The sequence below is a fragment of the Archocentrus centrarchus genome, chromosome 14, assembly GCF_007364275.1.
Source record: "Archocentrus centrarchus isolate MPI-CPG fArcCen1 chromosome 14, fArcCen1, whole genome shotgun sequence".
Taxonomy (NCBI): Eukaryota; Metazoa; Chordata; class Actinopteri; order Cichliformes; family Cichlidae; genus Archocentrus; species Archocentrus centrarchus.
Genome location: NC_044359.1, coordinates 25752261 through 25769105, shown reverse-complemented (window position 1 = coordinate 25769105; position 16845 = coordinate 25752261). Strand labels below are relative to the sequence as shown.

Genomic DNA, 16845 nt, shown 5'->3' with positions numbered 1-16845 from the left:
ACATTGGTAAAACTCAAGGAAGATCTTAATCGCTGGTCGACCCTGCCCTTGTCCTTGGCTGGGCATATTAATTCGGTGAAGATGGTTATTTTACCTAAATTCTTATATCTTTTTCAAACAATTTCCACCTTTATTCCCAAATCATTTTTTAGGGAACTTGACAGGCACATTAGTACATTCATTTGGAATAAAAATTGTACCTTGAGTGCGTAAAACAGTTCTATAGAGGTGTAAGGGAGACAGTGGGTTAGCCCTACAGAACTTTTTATATTACTATTGGGCTGCCAATGTTTTTAAATTAACGATATGGTATAGCACATCTGTAAGTGGGAATGGCCCAAATTGGTCTTTAATGGAGCAGCATTCTTGCAGGTCCATCTCTTTAGCCTCAATATTGTATGCTCCACTGGCAGTTTCAGTGGGCACACATACTAGTAATCCTATTGTGAGGAGCAGTTTGCACATGTGGACCCAGCTTCGTAAGCACTTTGGACTTATACAAGCACTGGTGTCCATGCCCCTAACCTCAAACATCCTCTTCAAACCATCCCTTAGTTACAACCTTTCTTACATGGTCTACAGAATGTATAAAATGTGTGGGGGACCTCTTTGTAAATGGGACATTCATTCCAGATTAATACAATTTAAGATTTTTAATCGCCTGTACCTCTCTAGGACCAAACTAGCCAGAATGTATCCTACTATCCTCCAAACTGCATTTGCTATCATCAAGCACCCGCCTCTTTGGCTCACATTTTTTGGTCTTGTCCCAGAATAGGCACATTCTGGTCAGAGATCTTCAGCACATTTACATATATTTGTAAAGAAAAGATTGATCCAGACCCTATCACTGCCATATTTGGGGTAGTGCATACTAATAGCAAGATCTCCAAAAGTCAGTCTCAAATGGTTTTTCTACATTAGTAGCATGTCAATTAATTCTTTGTAATTGGAAAGCTCCCACACCCCAAAACATTCACACTGGGTAAGTGACATCATGTCTTTCTTCCAGCTAGAAGCAATAAGAAGTACAGTCCAAAATCCAGCTGAAACGTTTCATAAGATATGGCAACCTTTCCAGGCATTCTACGACAACATATTCGATACAGATTCTTTGGATTATAATTAACTTGTTCACATCGATGCCCCCCCCCCCCCCCACACACACTTCTTTTTTTTTCCTCTCTGATGTTTGTGTCTGTTCTTTTAGCAATTCTTTAGGCTAGACCTTGTGGTGGCATTGGAGAAGGTAAAACTTTGTTATAAGAAGTTCAGCTGGAAAATGTTGAATCCGCTGTCTGACAAAAGAACATATGTGGACTTGTTGGGTTTTTGTTTGTTTTTTTTGTTTGAATTTGTTGTTGTTTCCTATAATCAAAACAATAAAAATACTTTGAAATATAAATAAGTATGCTAAGCTCACGGTTACAAATATGGGTGTTAAAATGGATGAAAACGTTAAGTTGGAGGGTCAGATTAATGCTGTGGTAAAATTTAGTTTCTTTCACCTGAGACAGCTCTTAAAAAAATATCTTGTCGAAAGATCACTTTAATACAGTGATCCACACCTTTGTTACAGCCAGGCTGGATTACTGTACTTCTTTGTATTTTGTAGGGGTGGGACTTTAACGCGTTAATTTCGATTAATTAATTATGGGAAAATAACGAATTAAAATAATCTTTAACGCATTTTAATCGCACTTTGCACCATGGAACGTTTCTCAGTGCACGAGTTCCAGGGATACAGATTATATCGACGCACGATGTCAAAAATTCAGGGGCCCTTCGTTGGTCTGTGTAGTAGACTGGTGGGAAAATAAGCAAAATTTTTAAGTTTAATCTTATGTATATTGATTCACTCATCACCCAAACTTAAATTAATATTTCTCATTTTAAATATTCAAATGCAATTAAAATGCGATTAATTTTGATTAATTAATTACAAAGCTCCTAATTAATTAGATTAATTTTTTTAATTGAGTCCCACCCCTAGTATTTTGGTGTTAACCAGTCCTCATTGTCTCGCCTTCACCTGGTACAAAATGCTGCTGCACGGCTATTGACTGGAACATGTAAGAAGGAACACATCACTTCGGTTTTATCGTCTGTGCAATAGCTTCCTGTTTATTTTAGTGTTCATTTTAAAATTATTTTATTTGTTTTTAAGTCCTTAAATGGCCTTGCACAACCTTACCTCGCAGAGTTGCTGCACCTACACTCCCCTTCCCCCTCGCTCAGATCTGCTGACCAACTGCCTTTGGTCGTAGTGAGGACTAAGCGGAGGCTCAGGGGGAACGGAGCCTTTGCTGTGACAGCTCCCAGGTTGTGGAACTCACTGCCTATGCACATTAAACAGGCCTCTTCACTAGGCATATTTAAATCTTCTCTCAAGACTTACCTTTTTTGCCTGGCATTCAACCAAGCTTGAGATGTTTGTATTGCTGTGTATTTATTTAATTAGTTAGTTGGTCTAATTTTATACTGACTCTTGATTAATTGTGTATTTTATTTTTTATTTTTATATTTTATTGATGCTCTTATTTATTTTTTATATTTTATTGATACTCTTATTTTGGGTGTTGACTTTTACCTTTGTGTATTGTTGTGTTTTATTTTTCCATGTTTGCTGTTTTAAATTGCTCTATAAATAAATTGGCTTGGTTTGGCTTGGCTTGGCAAAGTAAAATAACTTTTATTTTACTTTAAACAAAGCAGCGACAGTGCTGTGACAGTAAAATATGTTTGCAGCACATGCAATAAAATTTGCAAAAAGGGAGCAGTCCCCCAGACTTATGCCTTTCAACTTTTGTTTCAAGACGAGGACCCACCCACACTCATATGTAAAGGATCAGCTCGCAAAGCGCAGTGGAAATGCAGGCCCGTTCTTAAGCATTTCGCCAGTTCATTGAAATGAGCACAGGCACCTTGGCAGTGAAAATGTAGTATCAGTTGTTTTGGGTGAAACCAGTTTGGGACTTTGCCCATGTATCAGTGTATTTTCTCCAAGCATGAAATACAAGTATACTTCAAACCTAGTTGCACTTTAAGGCAAAAACTGGTCCATCCCAAGGATAAAACCCCCAAACACAAGATAAGCAACGTAGTGTAAGCTGTCCAGTGCAGTGAAGAGTGCTTGGACCTCTACATTGAAGAAACAAAACAGCCTCTTCACAAACAAATGGCACAACATAGAAGAGCTACCTCATCAAGACAAGACTCAGCTGTACATTTGCATCTAAAGGAGAAAGGGGACACTTTTTAGGATGCCAACATCCACATTTTGGAACAGGAAGACAGATGGTTCAAAAGAGGCGTAAAAGAAGCCATCTATGTCCACTGTGAACAACCATAATTAAATATCAAGGTCACGTCACCAACTTTCCCCTGCTTACAATGCAGTCCTGAGGTCCCTCCCTAGGTGCCTCAACCCGCATTAACACTATTGTTCAAGTGACCTAAACAGGTCACTTGATACAATGGGACGAAGTCCCAAAGTCCCAAATTGGTTTCATCTGAAACCACTGATTGTAATGACTCATGCCTCCTTTCACACCTTCGTGCATGCGATTATACACTTGAACATTAGTGGGTCACAACCACCCCCAGGGACTACACCCACTGAGGTTTAACTACCTGGGTCTCTCCACCTTTTGGTTTAAGAACTGAAGAAGCCTTTCAAATGAGAGGTGAAATGTCTTCAAGCAATAAAAAGAGGTCCAGTCACCCTTTTTTCAAGCTCCAGAGACTACAGTTACATAAATTACATTTTTGCTACATGATGTATTTTACAATCAACCACAAACTGCTCCATGAAGTTTGACTTTATACTCCTTAAATAAATCACAACCTTAATGCCACATTTACACTTTTTTAATTTTACTTTTCTAATTTTGTAGTGGGTTGCGATTCATAACTTCTTCAGAGATTTTTTGGTTTCTTGTGGTTCTAGAATATATATGAATATATATATGAATGGGTTCAGCTTTGGAGGAAAGACAGAGGACAGAGAAAGGTCCTGGCATTTGGGTCTAAGTCTGCACCTAGAGTAAATGTGATTAATACTGGGATGAAATAGATTGCCACTAATGAAAGATGAGCTGTGCAGGTTTTAAAGCCCTTCATTCTTTCTTGAACTGTGGCTACTTTAGCTAAAGCATAGCCAATATACACATAGCTGATCAAAACAATTGTAAGAGGAAGCCAAAAAATAAGAAGTGGCACTATCATAACAATTGCATGCAATGTGATCCCTTGACTGTATTCTGCAACCCTTTTTCCAAAAATGTTTGAATGATTTATAAAATGGGTATATAACTGAATGCAACTGATTGATTATTGCTAACAGTACAAATGCAACATATTTAATGAACAAATAATTGAGGGGGGGGGGATAGATGCCAATTTTCAGTTTCATGCAAGTAACACATTTAAAATGCTGGTACAAAGTGTTGCATCAAGTGTTGTAGTTTTTAAAGTAAAACATTTTATTTTCTTTGTCTGCTATCAGATTTTAGGTGCTCAACAGTTGACAGTTCCCTTGCTAAACTGCACAGTTTGGTAAGGCCTTTCTTGAAAAAGATGCTTTCTCTACTGCAGCATTGTTCCAAAACAGGTGTGTATATTGCATTAATTGGATCTTCACAGATATGACCTACAATAGAACAGGTCCGCCAGGCCATATCTTTACATTTTTACATGCTGTAGTGCCATTTTTTGGAATATTTCAATTTTCTATACATCAATAGAATCTTTATATCCTAAATTTTCAAAATATGTATGAAAGAAATCCATAGTACCTACAGAAATTAGCTAAAAAGTCCAATAACCTACAAAAAAAATTGAGAATTGTTTTTTATTTTTCTATATTTTTCTAGATACAGAAAAGCCATAGCTGTATTCTTCAAAAGTGTAAATGAGAAAAAGATGCACAGAGGCCTTTCAAACCACAGAAAATAAATTTTGAGTCTGTTCATAACTTCATTTGTAAGATACACTCATTTTATAAACTGTAGGAAAAACAAAAATAAATGAATACCGTGCAGAATTTGCAAAAAGACAGCATGTGCATCAAAATAAACAACTTTCAATAGTGTAATCAAAGTTCTAAGTGTCTCTGGAACTTATACAGGAAGGTATAAAGTCAAACATGCAGTGGTTTCTGCTGTGCCAGGCCTAGGAGAATAAAACTACATTTCTCGCCAAGAAAATGAGCAATTCGCGGGGAAAATGACGTCACTTCCTGTTGCTGCAGGTAGTGGCTTGCATGAAATCATGTGATAGTTCGTGTGACAACGTGATGACGGACTTTCCAATGTAGGAAGTGCTGTTAGCAGCTAATGAAAACAATGACCGCAAGGATTATAATGTTTTGTTGTTTGCGCTTTATATGTGATTTTACACGATTTCTGCGAACCTGCTGGAGGAAGGATATAGTGCTCTGGGGACATGTTGAATGCATGATATGTAAGTGTAAATTCTCTGGTTTTATATACAAAAAGAATTACTGCTCTCTCTTATTTGTTTGCAGTATTTATGCAGTTCAAGCGTCATTACAAAATGTGCATGCAAATGAGGACACCGGGCCCGCCGGAACAAAGAGGTTAAGCAATATCATCCATCCTTTTTCTTAAAAGTATTAATTCAGTCAGTCAGTCAGTCAGAATACTTTATTGATCCCAAAGGGAAATTACTACTGTTACAGCTGCAACCGTTTCATTTAAACGAGTAAACCTAAAACACAATAACATACACTAAAGGCATAAAAGTATAAAGACTAAAGAGATATTTTGACTATATACACATCTAAATCTATACACATATGAAAATTGTGAGTGCAAAAATTTTAAATAGGTGTCATTATATATATATGCACAGTCCTTTTTTGTACAATGTATAAGGCACTGATGTACATATTAGTGGAATATAGTCTACATTCTTTTATCTTTTAATTAGTCTCTGCACTGTATATTTTGTAATTTTGTAATATTGTGCTATAGTTATAGCTCTAATATCTCTGTATATTTGCAATTGTATACTTGTATATTGTCTTATAGTTTTTATACTTATTTGTTTTTTTTTCTGTAAGCACGAAGTACCGCAGCAATTTCCTAATGCTGTGAACCTGTTCACCCATATGGCAATAAAAACCTTCTGATTCTGATTCTGTATGTACAATGTACAATGTATATAGTGTATGCACAATGTATATGGAAATTTAAACAATTTTATGTACAATTGAATACTGATAAGTGAATGACACTGATGAACCACAATGTCACCTATTAAGGGAGGAGTTATAGAGTCTGATGGCCACAGGTAGAAATGACCTCCTGTGGCGCTCTGTGGTGCATTTTGGTGGGATGAGTCTTGCACTGAATGTGCTCCTGTGTCCCATCACTGTGTTGTAGAGTGGGTGGGAGCCATTGTTCATAATGGCCTGCAGCTTAGACAGCATCCTCCTCTCCGACACTGCCATAAGCGAATCCAGCTCCACTCCCACCACATCACTGGCTTTGTGGATCAGTTTATTGAGTCTGTTGGCGTCTGCCGCCCTCAGTCTGCTGCCCCAGCATGCAACAGCATAGAGGATGGCACTTGCCACCACAGACTCATAGAAGATCCTGAGCATAGTCCGGCAGATGTTGAAGGACCTCAGGCGTCTCAGAAAATAGAGGCGACTTTGGCCCTTCCTGTATAGGGCATCAGTGTTGTTAGCCCAGTCCAGTTTGTTGTCAATGTGTACTCCCAGATATTTGTAGTCCTCAACGGTGTCCACACTGACCCCTCCGATGGACATAGGGGCCACCAGTGCCTTGTCTTTCCTCAAGTCCACCACCAGTTCCTTTGTCTTTGTCACGTTGAGCTCTAGATGGTTCCGCTTGCACCATGTGACAAAGTCCTTCACTGTCCTCCTGTACTCATCCTCATCACCCCTGCTGATACATCCAACTATTGCAGAGTCATCAGAAAACTTTTGAAGATGGCAGGTCTCTGAGCAGTAGCTGAAGTCTGTGGTGTAGAGGGTGAAGAGGAAGGGAGAGAGGACAGTCCCTTGTGGGGCTCCAGTGTTGCTAACTACTCTGTCAGACACACAGTGCTGCAGCCGTACATACTGTGGTCTGCCAGTCAGGTAGTCAACAATCCAGGACACAAGGGGGACATCTACCTGCATCGCTGTCAACTTATCACCCAGAAGAGCAGGCTGAATGGTGTTGAATGCACTTGAGAAGTCAAAGAACATGACCCTCACAGTGCTGGCCGGCTTATCCAGGTGAGCGTAGACTCGGTTTAGCAGGTAGATAATGGCATCCTCAACTCCCAGGCATATATATACATATATATGTATATATATGTATGTGCAGTTTATGAATACAGGTTTGATGAATGGCATAATTTTCATGAATAAAGAACAAGGCATATCCTAGTGCATGTTTTTGTTTGTTTTGCTTTTTTTGTTTGTTTTAGTATGATTAAAATCATTCTTGAAACCTTTTACAGAGACCAACTTACTTAATCATATTTGTTTACATGTCCATGAAGTCAGAAAAAGGTAGCCTGCAAGAACAGTGTCCTGCTGCCAGCAACTTTAATCCTTGTACTTCCTGAAGTTGCTTATATGTAGATAACCCACAGGAGTACATATACAGAAAACTGCAGAAGCTTTCCATTCTATATTATCAGTTCCTTATTAACCCATATAGAACTCCATACATGATGTTAGCACTTAAACCACAAACTTGTCCACTGTTTCTGGATTTAGTTGCTTCTTTTTGAATCCACACCCAAACATACAATAACAGTATGCATGTAATGTCTTTGTAATATTTTAAGAATAATTATTGATTAAGATTCTTTACCTGTACCGTGAAAGTAAAATGCACAACCACAAACAGGAAAAAGCATACTGCTGCTACTGTAACACTACAGATTACACGACACGATTTCTGTGTCATCCATCCATCCATCCATTTTCTTCCGCTTATCCGGGGCCGGGTCGCGGGGGCAGAAGCCTAAGCAGAGAAGCCCAGGCTTCCCTCTCCCCAGCCACCTCCTCCAGCTCATCCGGAGGGACCCCAAGGCGTTCCCAAGCCAGCCGAGATACATAATCTCTCCAGCGTGTCCTGGGTCTACCACGAGGCCTCTTCCCGGTGGGACATGCCCGGAACACCTCACCCAGGAGGCGGCCAGGAGGCATCCTAATCAGATGCCCGAGCCACCTCAACTGGCTCCTTTCAATGTGGAGGAGCAGCGGCTCTACTCTGAGCCCCTCACAGATGGCTGCACTCCTCATCTTATCTCTAAGGGAGAGGCCAGCCACCCTTCGAAGGAAACTCATTTCTGCCGCTTGTATTCGCGATCTTATTCTTTCGGTCACTACCCAAAGCTCGTGACCATAGGTGAGGGTAGGAACGTAGATCGACCGGTAAATCGAGAGCCTCGCTTTTACGCTAAGCTCCCTCTTCACCACGACGGACCGGTGCAGCATCTGCATCACTGCAGAAGCAGCCCCGATCCGCCTGTCGATCTCCTGTTCCCTTCTCCCATCACTCGTGAACAAGACCCCGAGATACTTGAACTCCTCCACTTGAGGCAAGAACTCGTTCCTGAGCCGGAGATGGCACTCCACCCTTTTCCGGCTGAGGACCATGGCCTCAGACTTAGAGGTGCTGATTCTCATGCCAGCCGCTTCACACTCGGCTGCGAACCGTTCCACTGCGAGCTGGAGGCCACCCCCTGATGAAGCCAACAGAACCGCATCATCTGCGAAAAGCAGAGATAAGACTCTGAGGCCACCAAGGAAGAAGCCTTCCGCCACCTGGCTACGCCTAGAAATTCTGTCCATAAAAATTATGAACAGAATCGGTGACAAAGGGCAGCCCTGACGGAGTCCAACACCCACAGGAAACGAATCCGACTTATTACCGGCTATACGGACCAAGCTCTCACTGTGGTTGTACAAGGACTGAATGGCCCGCAACAATGGGCCAGACACCCCATACTCCCGCAGAACCTCCCAAAGGACACCCCGAGGGACACGGTCGAATGCCTTCTCCAAGTCCACAAAGCACATGTAGACTGGTTGGGCAAACTCCCATGCACACTCGAATATCCTTGAGAGGATAAAGAGCTGGTCCAGCGTTCCACGACCAGGACGAAAACCGCATTGTTCCTCCTGAATCCGAGGTTCGACTAACGGACGCACCCTCCTTTCCAGCACCCTGGCATAGACCTTACCGGGGAGGCTGAGGAGTGTGATCCCCCGAAAGTTGGAGCACACCCTCCGGTCTCCCTTCTTAAAGATGGGGACCACCACCCCGGTCTGCCAATCCAATGGCACTGCCCCAGATCTCCACGCGATGTTGCAGAGTCGTGTCAACCAAGACAGCCCTACAACATCCAGAGCCTTCAGGAACTCAGGGCGAATCTCGTCCACCCCAGGGGCTCTGCCACCAAGGAGTTGTTTAACTACCTCAGTGACCTCACCCCCAGTGATGGTCAAGTCATCCCCCTCATCCCCAGACTCTGCTTCCACTACAGAAGGCGTGTCAGTGGGATTCAGAAGGTCCTCGAAGTATTCCTTCCACCGTCAGACTATAGCCTCAGTTGAAGTCAGCAGCACCCCACCCGCACTATAAACAGTGTGAGTGGAGCACTGCTTTCCCCTCCTGAGTCGCCTGACGGTTTGCCAGAATCGCTTCGATGCCGTCCGAAAGTCTTTTTCCATAGCCTCACCGAACTCCTCCCACACCCGAGTTTTTGCTTTGGCCACTACCCGAGCTGCATTCCGCTTGGCCTGTCGATACCTGTCAGCTGCCTCCGGAGTCCCACAGGCTAACCAAGCCCGATAGGACTCTTTCTTCAGCTTGATGGCTCCCTTCACCTCCGGTGACCACCATCTGGTTCGGGGGTTACCACCACGACAGGCACCAACCACCTTGCAGCCACAGCTCTGAGCAGCAGCCTCAACAATGGAGGTGCGGAACATGGTCCATTCGGACTCAATGTCCTCAGCCTCCCTCGGAATGCTGTCGAAGTTCTGCCGGAGGTGGGAGTTGAAGATCTCCCGGACTGGGGCTTCTGCCAGGCGTTCCCAGCGCACCCTCACAATACGTTTAGGTGTGCCAGGTCTGTCCAGCATCTTCCCCCGCCACCTGATCCAACTCACCACCAGGTGGTGATCAGTTGACAGCTCAGCTCCTCTCTTCACCCAAGTGTCCAGAACATACGGCCGCAGATCTGATGATACGATTACAAAATCGATCATCGACCTGCGACCTAGGGTGTCCTGGTGCCATGTGCACTTATGGACATCCTTATGTTCGAACACGGTGTTTATTATGGACAAACTGTGGTTTGCACAGAAGTCCAATAACAAAACACCATTCGGGTTCAGATCGGGCAGGCCGTTCCTCCCAATCACGCCCCTCGAGGTCTCACTGTCATTGCCCACGTGAGCGTTGAAGTCTCCCAGCAAGACTATGGAGTCACCAGATGGAGCACTCTCCAGCACCCCGCCCAGCAACTCCAAAAAGGGTGGGTACCCTGAACTGTCATTCGGCGCATAAGCGCAAACAACAGTCAGGACCCGTTCCCCAGCCCGAAGGCGCAGGGAAACTACCCTCTCGTCCACTGGTGAAAACTCCGACGTACAGGCAGCAAGCCGGGGGGATACAAGAATACCCACCCCAGCTCGCCGCCTCTCACCGAGGGCAACTCCAGACTGGAACAGAGTCCAGCCCTTCTCCAGGTGACTGGTTCCAGAGCCCAGGACATGCGTTGAGGTGAGCCCAACTATATCTAGCTGGTATCTCTCAACCTCACGCACTAGCTCAGGCTCCTTCCCCATCAGAGAGGTGACATTCCATGTCCCAATAGCCAGTTTCGATAGCCGGGGATCAGTCCGCCAGGGCCTCCGCCCTCGGCCACCGTCCGACACACACTCCACCCGACCCCTACGACACCTCCTGCGGGTGGTGGGCCTGCAGGAGGGCGGGCCCATGTAACCTCTTCGGGCTGCGCCCGGCCAAGCACCACGGGCTAATGCCTGGCCACCAGACGCTCTCCCTCGAGCTCCCTCCCCAGGCCTGGCTCCAGGGTGGGACCCCGGTAACCCTATCCCGGGCAGGGTAAACTGTTCCCTTGTTTTTTCACTCATAAGGGTCTTCTGAACTGCTCTTTGTCTGGACCCTCACCCAGGACCAGTTTGCCATGGGAGACCCTACCAGGGGGACAAGCCCCCAGACAACATAGCTCCTGGGATCACTGGGACACACAAACCCCTCCACCACGATAAGGTGGCGATTCACGGAGATTTCTGTGTCATTTTCCAACAAAATACAAATGAGCAAAAACTCTTGTTACATTGTAGAATTTCAGGCTTACATTTTAATATTGTTTCAGTTTTCAGTGAGTTATGTAATGTTATTTTTTTTTATTACAAAGGAAATGGGATGCTTTTTGTGATGTTGAAATGTGATGTTTTTTGCTGCATATTATATTATTTATGAAATACTTAGAATGCATCAGCATGAAAGGAGACTTGTTTTTAACAACTTTTTAAGGGATTTTTTGATTTCCTGTGTCTGAAGAACATAGATTATCGGGTTTAACATGGGAGGCATTACAGTCGTAATAGAAAGGTTTATGATCCTAGCATTTGGATGTATTACGCCCCCAAAGACATATACAAATATTACAGGAAGAAAATAAATTGCTACTAATGAAAGGTGACCTGTGCAGGTTTTTATACCCTTCACTCTTTCCCCAAATGTAGAAAATTTTGACAACGAATAGCCAATACAGCAGTAACTTCCTAAGATAAATGCCAGTGGAAACCCAAGACCAAGGACTAGTGCCAAATCAGCAAATGAACGACTGGGATTAACGTCATTGCAGCCAAGCCGAAATACAGGGCCATGATCACAATAATAGCTCTGAATAACCACAGACTTACAGAAAGAAATTCTTGTGAGAAGACCAACTGCAATGAGTGTAAGAGTAATGGCAAGAAGCCAGAAAAAAGCAATCAAAGACAAAATGAGCTTGTGGCTCACTCTCATTTGATAGTGCAGTGGGAAGATGATCGCCATCACTCTGTCAAAGGACAGTACAACCAGATTAAAAGCCTGCATTGAAACAAAACTAAAGCAGAAAAACATGAATGTCAAGCAGTCATTGTAGGAAATATTGTAATGCTTAAACAGAAAAATGTCAAGAACCTTTGGCACCAAAGCAGAGCTACTTAACAGGTCTGTAAATGCAAGATGACAAACTGCAATATGTTTAGGACTTCTCAAAGTATGATCCAAAATAATTATAATCATCACAAGTGTGTTTCCTACCACTGAAATAATGTAAATAAAACAGAGAAATACAAAGTAATAGCTAATATTAGGTATGCCAATAAAACCACTTATTATGAAATATGCAGGTCGCACAAAGGTGGTGTTTTTCTCAACAGCTGAGTTAAAAAATTCCATTAAAAAGAACTGTTGTTAATCTTCTATAATTCTCTGTCCTCAGTCTTTTCGTTAAGCATGCCCTGTTGAGTGAACGCTGCCACCAAATAGAAGCAGAGCAGCTTTGTGTTCTGTCTCTTATAGCAGTGGCTTGTCACCATGTGTTAACCATACAGCAGGTCACAGTGGCTGTACTGGACAGACTGGGTTAAAAAAAAAAAAAAAAAAAAGCTTGTGGAGGTTCATTGGGCATAACAGACATAAAAAACATGCCTGTGTATTTTTGTTTTTATATAAAATGTGTATTAAAATTTCCTGTGTTATAGAGGTCAGGTGCAATGTGTGTTGGGCGGTGGCCAAGGGCAGAGGCCCTGGCGGACTGATCCCTGGCTGTTGAGACTCGTTATCATGACATAGAATGCCACCTCTCTGGTGGGCAAGGAACCTGAGCTAGTCCGTGAGGTTGAGAGTTACTGGCTACATATAATCGGGCTCACCTCAACACAAGGTCTAGACTCTGGAACCAGTCACCTGGAGAGGGGCTGGACTGGAGCTGCCCTTGGTGAGAGGCGGCAAGCAGGGGTGGGTATTCTTGTATCCCCTCGGCTTACTGCCTATATGTTGGACTTTTCATCAGTGGATGAGAGGGCTGCTTCCCTGCACCTTTGGGCCGGGGAACGAATCCTGGATGTTATTTGTACTTATGTGCCAAATGACAGAGTACCGGCCCTACTTGGAGTAACTGGGCAGGGTGCTAGAGGGTGCTCCATATGGTGGCTCCATAGTCCTACTGGGAAACTTCAACACTCACATGGGCAATGACATTGAGACCTGGAGGGGCATGATTGTGAGAAACAGCCTGCCTGATCTGAACCAGAGTGGTGTTTTGTTATTGGAATTCTGTGCAAACTATATTTTGTCCATAACAAACACCATGTTCGAAAATAAGGAAATCCATAAGTGCCACGTGGCACCAGGACACCCTAGTTGCTGGTCAATGATCGATTTTGTAATTGTAGCATCAGGTCTGTAGCCGTATATTCTGGACTCTAGGCTGAAGAGAGGAGCTGAGCTGTCATGTGATCATCATCTGGTGTTGAATTTGATCAAGTGGCGGGGGAGGATGGTGGACAGATCTGGCGCATCTAACTGTAGAGAGAGGGTGTGCTGCTAACACCTGGCAGAAGCCCCAGTCCAGGAGAGTTTTAACTCCCACCTCCAGCAAAACTTCAAAAGCATTCCGAGGGAGGCTGTGGACACTGAGTCTGAATGGACCATGGACACCTCCTGTGTTGAGGCTGCTGCTCAGTGCTGTGGCTGCAAGGTGGTTGGTGCCTGTCATGGTGGTAATCCCCGAACTACATGGTGGTCATCAGAGGTGAAGGGAACCATCAAGCTGAAGAAGGAGTCCTATCGGACTTAGTTGGCCTGTGAAGGAGGCAGCTGATAGGTACCAGCAGTCCAAGTGGGATGCGGCTTGGGCCATGGCCGAAGCAAAAACTCAAGTGTGGGAGGAGTTTGGTGAGGCCATGGAAAAAACAAACAGCGGAGGATGGAGCAGCTACACAGTTCTCTTTTCTTCACTTGCTGATCAGGTGGTTGCTGAAGGGCTTCCTGCTGTTTCCCAGTAAAGGTTTAATAGTGGTTACAGGGGAAAAAAGCTTCTTTTGGGAGCTAGAAAAACATTTACTTGCGCTCGACCTGCGCTCACTGTTTCTATAATGGCTCTGACTCTTTGCTCTTGCGCAGACAGTCTGCACATAAAACATCTGCCTGCTGCTGTTGTATCAGTGTTTTTGTTGCAAAACTGGAAGCTGCACGAGCGTAATGTTGTAATGCTTTGTATTCACAAGCATTCTCCTAAATACGTTTCTACTGCAGGTCTATTTTTAGACACTAACCAGGGATTAAAGTATAAAAAATATTTTGATGGGGAAGGGGTCATTCTGGCACCGAACAATCGCTAGTGCTAACAGTGGAGCTCACTAGCAATAGGCCTATGGTTATAGCGATCTGTTCCAGGAGCTGAAGTAGAGAAAAAAATAACAGCTTAAATTCTCAGCACAGCAAGCACATCACACAAACACAGCAGAGCGGTGGAGGCATGGGAAAAACATGTCAGCGGTGATTAGTTAAAGGGAATCCATTGCAGCAATGGAGAACGTTTTATAATTTGAGGGGGTTTTTGTCTAGGTCTCACCATGGTCGAACATAAGGATGTCCATAAGTGCACATGGCACCAGGACACCCTAGGTCGCAGGTCGATGATCGATTTTGTAATCGTATCATCAGATCTGTGGCCGTATGTTCTGGACACTAGGGTGAAGAGAGGAGCTGAGCTGTCAACTGATCACCACCTGGTGGTGAGTTGGATCAGGTGGTGGGGGAAGATGCTGGACAGACCTGGCACACCTAAACGTATTGTGAGGGTGTGCGGAACGCCTGGCAGAAGCCCCAGTCCGGGAGATCTTCAACTCCCACCTCCGGCAGAACTTTGACAGCATTCCGACGGAGGCTGAGGACATTGAGTCCGAATGGACCATGTTCCGCACCTCCATTGTTGAGGCTGCTGCTCAGGGCTGTGGCTGCAAGGTGGTTGGTGCCTGTCGTGGTGGTAACCCCCGAACCAGATGGTGGTCACCAGAGGTGAAGGGAGCCATCAAGCTGAAGAAAGAGTCCTATCGAGCTTGGTTAGCCTGTGGGATTCCGGAGGCAGCTGACAGGTATCGGCAGGCCAAGCGGAATGCAGCTCGGGCAGTGGCCGAAGCAAAAACTCGGGTGTGGAAGGAGTTCGGCGAGGCTATGGAAAAAGACTTTTGGACGGCATCGAAGCGATTCTGGCAAACCGTCAGGCGACTCAGGAGGGGAAAGCAGTGCTCCACTCACACGGTTTATAATGCGGGTGGGGTGCTGCTGACTTCAACTGAGGCTATAGTCGGACGGTGGAAGGAATACTTCGAGGACCTCCTGAATCCCACTGACACGCCTTCTGTAGTGGAAGCAGAGTCTGGGGACAAGGGAGATGACTTGACCATCACTGCGGGTGAGGTCACTGAGGTAGTTAAACAACTCCTTGGTGGCAGAGCCCCTGGGGTGGACGAGATTCGCCCTGAGTTCCTGAAGGCTCTGGATGTTGTAGGGCTGTCTTGGTTGACACGCCTCTGCAACATCGCATGGAGATCTGGGGCAGTGCCATTGAATTGGCAGACCGGGGTGGTGGTCCCCATCTTTAAGAAGGGAGACCGGAGGGTGTGCTCCAACTTTCGGGGGATCACACTCCTCAGCCTCCCCGGTAAGGTCTATGCCAGGGTGCTGGAAAGGAGGGTCCGTCCGTTAGTCGAACCTCGGATCCAGGAGGAACAATGCGGTTTTCGACCTGGTCGCGGAACGCTGGACCAGCTCTTTATCCTCTCAAGGATATTCGAGTGTGCGTGGGAGTTTGCCCAACCAGTCTACATGTGCTTTGTGGACTTGGAGAAGGCATTCGACCGCGTCCCTTGGGGTGTCCTTTGGGAGGTCCTGCGGGAGTATGGGGTGTCTGGCCCGTTGTTGCGGGCCATTCAGTCTTTGTACAACCGCAGTGAGAGCTTGGTCCGTATAGCCGGTAATAAGTCGGATTCGTTTCCTGTGGGTGTTGGACTCCGTCAGGGCTGCCCTTTGTCACCGATTCTGTTCATAATTTTTATGGACAGAATTTCTAGGCGTAGCCAGGTGGCGGAAGGCTTCTTCCTCGGTGGCCTCAGAGTCTCATCTCTGCTTTTTGCGGATGATGCGGTTCTGTTGGCTTCATCAGGGGGTGGCCTCCAGCTCGCAGTGGAACGGTTCGCAGCCGAGTGTGAAGCGGCCGGTATGAGAATCAGCACCTCTAAGTCTGAGGCCATGGTCCTCAGCCGGAAAAAGGTGGAGTGCTCTCTCCGGCTCAGGAACGAGTTCTTACCCCATGTGGACGAGTTCAAGTATCTCGGGGTCTTGTTCAGGAGTGATGGGAGAAGGGAGCGGGAGATCGACAGACGGATCGGGGCTGCCTCTGCAGGGATGCGGACGCTGCACCGGTCTGTCGTGGTGAAGAGAGAGCTTAGTGTAAAAGCGAAGCTCTCGATTTACCGGTCGATCTACGTTCCTACCCTCACCTATGGCCACGAGCTTTGGGTAGTGACCGAAAGAATAAGATCGCGAATAAAAGCGGCAGAAATGAGTTTCCTTCAAAGGGTGGCTGGCCTCTCCCTTAGAGATAAGGTGAGGAGTGCGGCCATCCAGGAGGGGCTCAGAGTAGAGCCGCTGCTCCTCCACATCGAAAGGAGCCAGTTGAGGTGGCTCGGGCATCTGATTAGGATGCCTCCTGGCCGCCTCTTAGGTGAGGTGTCCCGGGCATGTCCCACAGGGAAGA

General features: G+C 45.2%; 1 protein-coding gene across 1 annotated transcript; it reads right to left on the bottom strand.

Annotated features, from left to right (window-relative positions):
- Window positions 1–3978: 3978 nt before the first annotated feature.
- Window positions 3979–12479, bottom strand: LOC115791470 (olfactory receptor 1500-like). Its single transcript, XM_030745558.1, has 2 exons — window positions 11843–12479; window positions 3979–4220 (listed from the first exon to the last, which is right to left on the bottom strand). Exons 1-2 carry the CDS (start codon window positions 12477–12479, stop codon window positions 3979–3981), a joined length of 879 nt encoding a protein of 292 aa, XP_030601418.1.
- Between the last annotated feature and the right edge of the window lie 4366 nt (window positions 12480–16845).

Excerpts from the sequence above, each read along its gene's own strand:
- LOC115791470 (XM_030745558.1), bottom strand. The coding sequence starts at position 12,479 with ATGGAATTTTTTAACTCAGCTGTTGAGAAAAACACCACCTTTGTGCGA. Across the intron at positions 4,221-11,842 it reads TGATTTGGCACTAGTCCTTG|TGCCACTTCTTATTTTTTGG; the intron begins GTCTTGGGTTTC and ends TTGTTATGATAG.